Source organism: Chionomys nivalis, chromosome 17 (assembly GCF_950005125.1).
Source record: "Chionomys nivalis chromosome 17, mChiNiv1.1, whole genome shotgun sequence".
Classification (NCBI taxonomy): Eukaryota; Metazoa; Chordata; class Mammalia; order Rodentia; family Cricetidae; genus Chionomys; species Chionomys nivalis.
The window spans coordinates 39,721,259-39,732,913 of NC_080102.1; the positions used below are offsets into that span (position 1 = coordinate 39,721,259).

The 11,655-nt window shown below is 49.1% G+C and overlaps 1 protein-coding gene across 1 annotated transcript; it reads right to left on the reverse strand.

Annotated features, from left to right (window-relative positions):
• Positions 1–6,817: 6,817 nt before the first annotated feature.
• Positions 6,818–10,960, reverse strand: LOC130888379 (cytochrome P450 2D3-like). Its single transcript, XM_057791287.1, has 9 exons — positions 10,665–10,960; positions 9,754–9,925; positions 9,368–9,520; positions 9,128–9,288; positions 8,295–8,471; positions 8,016–8,157; positions 7,659–7,846; positions 7,165–7,306; positions 6,818–7,064 (listed from the first exon to the last, which is right to left on the reverse strand). The coding sequence occupies exons 1-9, from the start codon at positions 10,851–10,853 to the stop codon at positions 6,886–6,888; spliced, it is 1,503 nt and encodes a 500-aa protein (XP_057647270.1). The 5' UTR covers positions 10,854–10,960; the 3' UTR covers positions 6,818–6,885.
• Between the last annotated feature and the right edge of the window lie 695 nt (positions 10,961–11,655).

An 11,655-nucleotide genomic window follows, 5' to 3' on the forward strand; every position in this document is an offset into this window, starting at 1 on the left:
CCCTAGGCCTGGTGGGAAGTGCAAAGGCAGTCAGCTTGGGAAGAGTGATGTGACTCATTGGGGTCACCGTGACCCTTGGGAAAGTTCATTTGGGTAAAGGAAGGCCTGGAGTTGTTTGGGGTTGGTGAAGCCTTTGTTTAAGGATAGTTACTTCACCCTTCATGGTTTGAGGCCACAGTGGGAACTTGGGCAATTATGATAGGATGTTACCTATGGAATCTCAAACCACAGAACCAATGCTGTCAATGGCATACAGTTTATATGTAAAGACATGTAGAGTTTATAAATATTTTGATTTAAATGAGAAGGTAAACATGAGAAAACTGATAAAAGACAAAACTGAAAGGAATAGGGAATCACATACTGCAGAAGAATATCAGTTAGGTCCCAGAGGGAAATGGCTCGGAAAAGCAAAGAGTCAGTTTTAAGAATGGAGGGCCTTGATCCCAAGGATCCACAGCAATGAGGCAGCTGTGCATTCATGGTCTTTGCTTTAAAAGTACTCATGTTAGCCGAGGAGAACATTTTGAGACATTGGGGACACTGAACAGACGGAGCGTTAGTGAGAGGTTCCTAAACACAGTGTTCCTGGGGCTCTGATATTGTGATTTCCTATTGTGGTGAAGAAATAGGTAAGTGATGTGCTGGCTCACACAAGGCTGACAGATTTGTAGGGATGTGTGCTGGACCACACAAGGCTGATGGACATGTGGGGATGTGTGATGGACCACACAAGGTTCACATTAGGACAGACATATAGTAAACCAGTGAGAGCTGCTACTGTGGAGGATTCTGTAGAACCTGCCGCACACTTAACACTAAAGAAAATATTTGTGGGTAGTGTTGTAAAAGGTACAAGAGAACTATAGTTTTGTCAGACTGAGACCGCAGAGGTTGTGGAAATTGAGTGGAGCCTAGTAAAGTCAGGACAGGAACCTGGAGGCAGGAACTGATGCAGGAACCATGGAGGAGTGAGTGCTGCTTCCTGGCTCGTCAGTGTCATTTTTTTGTATCACTCAGGACCACCTGCCCAGGGCTGGCATCACCACGGTGAGCTGGGCCCTCCCACATCACTGGTCAATCAAGAACGTGCACTGTAGACTTGCTCACAGGCAGTCTGACGGGCTCATTTTAACAACTGATGCTTTCTCTTCCTGGAGGACTCTAGCCTGTTTTCAGAGACGGTAAGTAGAGGGGGATTTATGACAGTTAACACTGATGCTAAAATCAAGGAACTTTTGGGTGGTGCAGAGGACAGGAGGTTTTGAGAGGAGGTGGGCAAGGAAAGATTGACCAACATAAAACATTGTCTTAAAACAGTTTAAAGAATAGAAAACAAAAACAAGCAACAGCCAAACCAAACAAAGCAAACCAATTTCTTCTAAAAATAGAAAGGAAAAAAAAACAACGAAACAAAACAAGCAGAAAACCAGAGCTACTGCTGAGTCATGGATGTAGCTCAGTGGTAAAGCATTTGTTTATCGCATGTTTGAGGCCAGGGGGTCAAAGATATCATCTCTACTTATTAGGATTTTAGCTTCACTGGGCCAGGCACAGGATGGCTTCCCTTAGCATACAGGGATAAGGAAGGTGACAGGATATGGCCAGGCAAAGGAAAGAGGGATCCTTCAACCGTTTAGGTACTTCCTTTCTGCCACTGCTACATTGGCTGTTCCTTTCTGGTCTACTGAGAGATGGTTCAGCCCACAGGCCTGTGCCCTTCCCCTACCAGAGGCATTTCAGGAAGGACTGGGGACCCCAGAAGCTAGAAATGCTGGAACATCTGGAGGTTACAGTAGGTTTGGGCTGCTGAGACTGGCCCTCCTTGTTGTCTTCATGGGAATGTCAGGTGGTAGAACACTTCTGGAAGTCAGCATAGTGGATCCAAAACACAGAGAAACAAAGAAAAGAAAAACTCCAAGGACAGAAGCAACCTAAGTTAAATGAAAGAGAAATACCATGTGCTTCACGTTTTCTGCTTCTGAGACCACATGCACGAGACCTGACGGGAGGCAGCTTGGGAGATGGTTCCGGGGTTAAAGAGTTTGCTGTGGAGGCAGAAAGATCTGAGTTCAGATCCTAGTACCTATGCAGGCCTGGGCTTGGTGATGCATGACAGTATCCACTGCTATTGTGGCAGGAACTGGTCCATCCTGGGAAATCACTGGCCGGCTACTCTGGCTGAATGGACGAGCTCCAGGTTCTTATAATAGTAATAATAATAATAATGTGGGAGATGGAGAGATAGCTCAGCATTTAGGAATACTAATTGTTCTTCCAGAGAAACAGGTTCAATTTCCAGCACCCACATGGCAGCTCACAACTGAGTAACCCCCAAAATCTGACACTCTCACATGATAAACATGCAGGCAAAACCCTAATGAACATAAAATAAAAATATTGAAGGGGACATTGGAAGACACTTGACATTGACCTGTAGTGTTCACATACAGATGCACAGGCAGAAGCATCAATATGAAAGCAATGCACCCCACCACAGATATGTACACATATAGAGACATAACCACAGACAGATATGCACAATCCACAACTGTGCACACATGAACACACAGTATGTACACATGTGGACACACAATACACAAAAACACATAATCATAGTTATGCATACACACACATATGCACATACTCACACAGACACATTTACATATACTAACACGCATACAAACACTGAGACGTACACAAACAATACATGAACACACACAGACACACGTGTACACACTCAGTGACACATGCATTCACACACACAGAGGTACATACACACAGAGATAAATGCTCACACACAGAGAGACACATGCCGATAGACACATGATCCCATAGATATACATGTTTACACAAACACCTGCACACACACCTGCAGACCCATGCACGCACAGAGCTACATGAACACAGATACATGCCCACACAGATATATATATATATATATATATATATATATATATATATATATATATGCATTCATCGACATAGGCCCACACACATAGGAACATACTCACACAGAGATACGTGTGCACACAGACACATGCAGATATACATGCATACACAACCATCTCATATGCCAGCACACACGAACCTACACCCCCCACATATGTTTACACACTACACAGAAGCCTATACACAAATGTACCTACACCATAAACACATGCCTATATAATGAGCATATGAACCCACACTCATACACCGTGAGGCATGGAGCGCTGGAGCATGCTGGCAGAGCATGCATAAGTCCTAGGGATCAATTCCCAGCACCATGAGAAACAAAATGGTAAGGCTGATAAATATAGTGATGTCTAACTGACATAAAACCAGAAAGATGCTCAGAAAAAAACCTTGGATTTGTGTGCATTGGAGTGTGGCCAGGGCAGTAGAGTGACCTTAGCTTGGGCATTTCTGTCCTGCACATTCCAGTACAAGTGACTGAGACCCATGAGCCTGTGGGGAGGCAATGTCTGAGACGTGGGACATGTTGATAGCTGTGTCTCCACATAGCTGGGGCACCATTTGTATCAGCAATGGGGTTTAGGAAGGAGGCCTCGGATTGCCTGAGTCTGACTTGGATTGTGTGAAGACTAAGGTCAGCAATGCCGTGTGAGTATACCCCAAGCCATCCTTATGTCTATGGGACCCCCAAATCCCTTAGCAGTGAGACTTGGTGATCTTCCCTGTGAGCAATGCCCTCGACCTGAGTCACATTGGTGGCTGGGAGTCCACCTCCCCCCCCGACACACCTGACTGACAGCTGGTCGTGTGATCAGCTCCTGAGCTCTGCTGTCCCTTTACCTGCTGCTGCTTTTCTTCTCTGTCCTTTCTCTGCAGCCATAACTGTGAGGACAGCAGCCGCCCAGCTCTGGGAGCCTTTCCAGGCGCTCATGTGCCTCAGGATCTCTGCACCAATGCACCCTGGTCTCCAGACACGACTAGTGCTGCTTCCTTTCAGGCTTATTACACCTGTCCCTGAGACCCATGGAGGCCTGACCTCTACCTGCAGTGTGTCACCATCTCAGTCACTGCTCACATGTCTTGATGATTGGCAAAGGGTCACTTGTCACTCCTGAACCTCAACATTTTCTTTTCTTTCCTTCCATCTTGCTCTTTTTCTTTCTTTCCTTTCTTTCTTTCTTTCTTTCTTTTTAAATAATGATCAAGGATTTTTTTTTATTCATTAAGTTTCAGTATCATTACAGAAAATGTTATGGTACAGAGTTGTTTAACATTATTCGGTTTTGCTCTTGATTTCCACATGAATGCTGGTAACACTAATATCTGTACAAGATCAGTCTTTGATTTTATTTTGTGTTCTGTACAATTTTAAATGTGTTGGTTAAAAAGGCTGTCAGCACTTAAGGAAGCATCCCCCCCCCCCCCCCCCCCCCCCCCCCGCCGCCCCGGTTTGTTCAAATAAAAAGTATCCAGTTACCGCCTGCGAGTGCGGTGCCAGAGGCTGCTCGGGTGAGAGCGCCCCCTGGTGCTCAGCAGGGACGGTTCTCGCGGCAGGGCGGGGCCTCCGCGCCGTCACTCCTCTTTGGGCACATAAACACGAGATACATGATAAAGAACAAGCAGAAGCTCTCTGTAAAGCAGTTATGAAGCATACTAAGAAGGGAAACCCCAGTGTTGCCTACACTAGTATAAATAAGCAGACAGTCTTGATTAAGAGCATAAGTAGTTGTATTTAAAGACGAGGAAAACACAAGTTAAGCAGGCACCTACCGCTGTCTACTAAAAGCTATCGCTATCAGACCGAGCATTGAACACACAAAGCAATTTGCAAGAAAGGAAAACTTTGCTTTGATATAATCAGAATAGAATTGTCTGTTAAGATTTATTCTTAGGTGTGTTTTTTCTTTAAAAGGTATTTAAGTTCATCTGAAATATAGTTCAAGATGTTGACTATACAGATCAACTTTTATCCAGATCAGAAAAACTAGCTGTGCCGTTGCATATTACAGGATACAGTCAATGATATGTGGACATGCATCAAAGCTTTCTCCTGTTGGTGACCATCATAGCCGTCCAATGACCATGACATCCACCTACTCGCCCTTGTGGAGTTCCACCCACTGCTCTGTCTTTGGAGGTAGCATCAATGATCCATTGGCACTGCGCATGCTCATCCTACGACTGCTCATCTGATTACCTGTGCTCTGGGCCCAGGGCAGTGGTTCTTGGTGGTGCCAAGTCAGTATACACCGGTGGTACTCTGGGCGCGGGTCCAGTTTTACGTCACATGACAACCTGGCTTTGATGGTGGTTGGCCGAGGATTCAAGATACCCTGCATCTTTCTCAGTGCAGGTACAACAAAGAGCTTGCAGGTGACCACAGCTGATACAGGATTCCCTGGTAGTGCAAAGATATTTTTTCTTACACCATCAATATCCAAAGTTGCAAATGTTGTTGGCAAGCTTTTTGTTTGTTTTTTTGTTTTGTTTTTTGTTTTTCGAGACAGGGTTTCTCTGTGGCTTTGGAGCCTGTCCTGGAACTAGCTCTTGTAGACCAGGCTGGTCTCGAACTCACAGAGATCCGCCTGCCTCTGCCTCCCGAGTGCTGGAATTAAAGGCGTGCGCCACCATCGCCCGGCTGTTGGCAAGCTTTTTTAAGTGGGGCAGATTACATCCTGCTTCTTCGGTGGTCTGGGCAGGAGTGGGTTTCTCTTCTTTCTTTTTTTTTTTTTTTTTTTTTTTTGGTTTTTCGAGACAGAGTTTCTCTGTGGTTTTGGAGCCTGTCCTTGAACTAGCTCTTGTAGACCAGACTGGTCTCGAACTCACAGAGATCCGCCTGCCTCTGCCTCCCAAGTGCTGGGATTAAAGGCGTGCGCCACCACCGCCCGGCTCCCTTCTTTCTTATTGAGTATTTTTTCTCTTTTCTCTCTCCTAGCTATGTGTACGTGAGACAGGGTATTGTCATTATGTACTCTGACAGTCCTAAACCTTGTTTTATAGCCCAGGCTAGCCCCAAACTTGCCATTCTCTGTCACAGATTCTGCAGGCTGTAGCATTGCACTAGGTGAGTTCCCATTTTATCTGTCCCGTGTCCGTTCTGGGAACACTCTCTCCGGCCTGGAGAGATGGGCTGAGACAGGACAGCAGCGTCCTCCACATCTTCCTTGATTCTGACCGGTCACCTTTGGCTATGGCAGGTTTTCTCCTGCATTCCTTCACTGCAGCAAGCTGAGCTGGGAGGACAGCAGCTTCTGTAGCAGTGAGAGACCCCCTAACCATGTGTGACACTTTAGGATCCTGGGGATCTGCACCATCATCTGTCCCCAAACAAGAGTTGTGCTGAATCCCACAACACGTCATTCACACTTCCTCACAGGAACCACAGAGTTCTGACTTCTGTCTGCGGTTTGTCACCAACCACGCAGAGGATGGGCGGGTCTTTAAGTGTGATCTAGGGTCAATCACTGGACACCAGCAGAACAACCTCTCTTCCTATTTTGTCCCTCTCGTTCCCTCCTTCATGTCTTCATTACCTCCAGACCTCCTCCTCCTGCTACCTTTATTTATTTATTTATTTATTTATTTATTTATTTATTTATTTATTTTGAGAAAAGATCCTGTTAGATATTTCAGGCCATACAGCCTAGGCTGGTCTTGAACTTGCAATCTTCTTATCTCGGCCTCCCTTATGCTATACTGCAGGCCTGTGCCACAGCTCTTGCCTCAGTAAACTTTTTTCTCACAACATTAAAGTTGTTCAAAGATGAGGTCTGGGACAGAGGGGAAAGACTGATTGTAGCCTGTTGTCTTGGGACACAGTGGAGACAAGGATGGGGTTGGATCAGGAATCTGAGTGGCAGCCACAGACCAGGTTTATTGGACATCAATCAGCACAAGCTGGGGAGAAGGATGGAGCTGCTGTCCTTGCTAGCGCACAACTGCACAGAGCTCGTAGGGGGCGGGGAAAACTGGCAATGTGAAGATGCCATGGTCGCTGGGTCGGGGCTGTCCACTGGGCACCGAGAAGCTAAAGCGCTGCAGGAGGCAGGTGAAGAAGAGGAAGAGCTCCATGCGGGCCAGGGGCTCCCCCAGGCAAGCTCGGCGGCCTGTAGGTGGGAAAGGGGCTCAGTCAGTCTGGGGCCTGATAGATGCTTCACCCTCCAAGGCACCCTGGGAAGAGACGTGGAGACAGGCATCCCACAGGACCTGCTGAGAATGGCATGAAGGCCTCATGTTTCACAAAGCGGCCCTGGGCATCCAGGAAGTGCTCAGGATGGAAGCGGAGGGGCTTCTCCCAGATAGTCTCATCCTTCAGCACTGAGGACAGGTTGATGAGGAGGGTCGTCCCCTGCCAGGAGGAACATGGTGTGAACATTGACTGGGTTGGGGTTGCCAGTACCCTGGTTACATGGTCACATGCACAGCTTCTTGCTGTGCTCTATGAATTCCTTTCCTAGAGCGTCTTCGCACCTGCACCACTGAAAAAAAAAAGGTGTCCCTAACCAAGACCTGTCCCTGTGTGCAGTGCTTCCCAAATCCCCTGTGGTTTATTTCATTGGATGCCCAACTCCCCTGCAGAATCATGGGCAATGGCTGCAGGTTGGTCCCATCACCATGGGCAAATCCAGAATGTGGCTGTCTTGGTCTTTACTACCCTTGTTTGCTAGTGGCCATGCTATGGTAGGAACAGCCATGCCTACCTTGGGGATGAGGAAGCCCTGCACTTCAACGTCATGGGATGTCATATGTGGTAAATTCATTGGGACGATGTCTGCAAATCTCTGCACCTCATGAATGACAGCATTGGTGTAGGGCATGCGGGCCTGGTCTGCCATCTCTGGACGCCGCGCCTGCCCTATGACTTCATCAATCTCCTGTTGGACGCGGCCTGGGGGAGGGGACAACATTCCCTCAGTTAAGAAGCCCCCCCCCCCATGGAGTCCATGGGAGAAAGATGGCTATCATCCCTTGTTGGAGAACCACAAGGGTCCTAAGTAAGCTTAAGGCGTGCACCTCTGCCATCCTTCTTCTTCCCTCCCAGCCCCAGCCAGCCTTACGCTGCACATCCGGGTGCAGGATCATGAGCAGCAGGGCCCAGGACAGTGTGATTGTAGTTGTTACCATCCCAGCACCAAACAGGTCAAAGACAACCAAACGCAGATTTGCATCATTGAAGCTGCTCTCAGGGTTTCCCTTGGCCTGGGCCAGAGAGAGACAGTAGACTCAGACAGAGTAGAGAGGAAGAAGCCCCACAATTCCCTCCCATTGTCTTCAGGAGGCCATAGTTGGGGGTTGACCTCACAGTTCATGGAACACCACATCCCATAGTTTCTCACCTTCTCCACCTCAGCCAGGAAGGCATCAGTCAGGTCTCGGGGTGGTTGGGCAGGGTCCCAGGTCCTCCTGTGCTCAGCCACTATGTCATCCACCATGTCCATGAAGATCTTTTGCCCAGCGAAGACTTTGTCAAACAACCCCGGGATGCGCAGGAGAATTGGAAACGTGTTCATAACCTGTAACAGCCGTGCAAAGTGCATGGTGTTCCTGCTGGTTTTAAGTTTAGTGTGTCAAGTAAATAAGATTTCTAATATAATGATTACGATTTCAGTGTTTGTATATGCATGATGTGAGGAGTACTGTTGCCATGACAATGATGTTGAGGTCAGGGGAACACTTCCAGAGTCAGTTCTCTCCTTACTACATGGCTCCAGGAATGGAACTCAAGCACCATGCTTGCTTGGTGAGCTCCGTTACCCACGGACCATCTGTCTGGCTCGTGGCTACTTCGGTTCAATGTTGGTCTCAGCCAACTTCAGTTCCCAGCTTTTTCCACAATGGACCCAGGGCCTGTTTTCCCCCACTCATCACCTGTCTCCTCCTCTGTTCCAACCTTTAGACTCTTGCAACCCGGGGTAGCAAAGGAATAGTCTATCCTGGAAACCACAGGCTTGTGTGGCTTTTATGTAGACAGAGGGCACAGGTTCTCTCCCTTTCAAGAAACCCTGAGTTTGATCCATCCTCCCTGTCTGTTGTCTGAGGTGTGTCCAGGTTCAGGTCTTTCCTCCTGCAGCTGACTCCAGAAGGCATCTCTCACGGCCTTCACACACAGCTTCCTCTGGGAGGAAGGACAGCATAGCAGTGGCTCTGCAGGCTGCCCTGAGCCTCCTACCTCAGGAATCAAGCCAGTGTTCTCTCCCATATTGTCGTCCAATGTTTTTAGCATATTGGTGAAGTGTGTGTCTCCATACTCAAAGCGACGGGCGTAAATGAGGGACGAGATCACATTGCATGCAGCTTTGTTCAGGAGATTGTGGGGATTGAAGGGTTGTCCTGGGAGTAGAGAGGCCAGCAAATCGCTGTGCTGCTCCTGTCTCCCTGTGCCCCTCTGCACCCCTCACCCATCACCCACCAGCCTGGTCGGCGAAGGCGTCACAGAGGTGGCCTGCCTCGTCCGTCACCCACTGCTCCAGGGATTTCTTGCCTAGGCCGAAGTTGCGCATGGTGGACACAGAGAATCGCCGCTGCTCTCGCCACTCAGGCCCATAAGGTGCTAACGCCACACCTGCAAGGACACCTGACTATGTTGTTCTCTTCTTGGGAGCAGTATCACCATAACCTTGCACCTTCAACCCCAAGCCATCTCCACCCGACTCCAGCATGCTACGTGGGCTCTGTGATGGATCAGTGGCCTTTTGTTGACCCGCTGAACCGCATTGCTCCCTGTGTCCTGTCCTTCTCTGCTCACGGTTACCCATGCCTTCTTGGTTTCCTCTCTGCCCCCACACAGCATTTTGCCTTTAGCTTTGGGGCCAGCGCCCATATGTTCAAAGATGGGCATTGGAGGGCGGTCAGAGGTGTGCTCTCCACAGGTCACCAGCGCTTCCTGCACCGCTTTCAGTCCATTGATCACGACCGTGGGCTTCCAGGCCATCTGCAGGCTGAAGATGTCACCATAGCGCTGTCGAAGCTGCAGCAGAGGGGCAGAGCACTCAGGAAGTGGCAGTCCCCTGAAGATGCTAGAACCAGGTGTACGCACAAGCGTGTGTGCATGTGTGTTTGTTTGTGTGTATGTGTGTGTGTTGCTATTATTGAACCATGGTCCTCACATACATTGGGCAGATGCTCTTCCACTGAGCTCCATCCCTAGCTTGAGATTTGGCATCTTGTGTGGCTGAGGCATCTCATCTTTTAAGTTTATCAAAGGACTCAGTAGATTTGGTCACCCAGCTGTGACCTTACCAGGGCCAGGAAACTGGGGCCCCTCAGCGTTTCAAACTCTGGTTCCTTGAGATGGGCAGTGAGGCCAGAGACCACACAGCAGCAAGTTTCAAGCAGCCATAGCCCGTCTCTTTGAACTTGGTCTCCTGAAAGGCATGCTGCTCTAGGCCTGTGATCTGGCACCACTGAGACCTCATCTGTGACAGAATCATAAGGGACTTGGGACCTTCCTAACTGCTACCCTGTCCAACCAGACGTGAACTCTGCTGTCACAGCCTGCCTCACCTCCTGTACTTTGCTTCCCCACCAAAACCTTTTCCTCCAGAAAGTTCAGAATGTCCTCAAATCTGGCATTGTCTGCCACCAGGAAGCTGTTAAGCCTTTATCCTTCTGGGGGTCCAGCTCCCTGTCTAACCTGTGTCTCCACCCCACTATGTACTGCCGTGGGCACTGTAACCTCTGTTCCCATCCACCGTGGACTCCCTCACCTTGTACATGCTGTATGGCATGTTCTTGAAGTCCACCTGCAGCAGGTTGCCCAGCACAGGCAACGGCACAGGGCCTGGTGGGTAGCGGGCAGTCCAGCGTTGGCGCCGGTGCATCAGATCCACCAGTAATATGAAGATGACTGTGAATATAGCCAAAGACCACAGGCCGTCCCCAGTCAGCAGCCCCATGGCTGTTCCACTGCTGCCCGGGCTTCCTAGAGAACAAGGACCAGCACCCACGACAGCCACCTGGGGTCAGAAGTCCCACAGCTTGGAACCTGCTGCCTTGTAAAGGACTGCCAGTGCTGTTCTTTGTCCTCTGCTTCCAGTGGCTGTGTTTTATTTAGTCAAGTGTAAGGAGGGGCCAGAGGTGTGAAGTCCCTCCCAGAGCTGAGCACAGTGGTTCCACTGGTCTGAGCATGGTATGCAGATGCCCAGGGCACCCCCGCCTCAAGGTGTACCACCATGACACGTAGTGAAACACCCAGAAGGCCACACAGGAAGCTTCGAGAGCTTGAGGACAGTGCCTCAGGGGACAGTAAGACCTTGCCAAAGCCTCATGGGATACTTAGTTGTGGAGACACTAGGGACTGACTGTCAATGGCTTCTGTAGGTGTGTGGACAGTGGGAGGGTCTCCCCCGCAGTTGTGGGAAGGAGGCTGTAGCCTCTGTGGGTGAGTAAGGGGCAGCTGGGGAAGGTAGATGGAGCCTCTGTAATCTTCAGTTCAGATCTGAGGTCACTCAGTTGATGAGGAAGGCCAGACACACAACCTGGAGATTTTTCAGATCCATTCTGAGATAGCTGAGCATGACCTGAGGATCCTGGAGAGGCCACTGATTTGGGCCAGAAACATTACACATGGTGGCCTCTGTCTTTTCTCACTCTTTGCTTCTTGGAGGGTCCATCTCTCTCCCAACACTCCTCCACATGGGGATATGTAGGCAGTGTCCTCCTAATCCCAGAGGCCTGTGGTTAGGATGGGTGACCGTG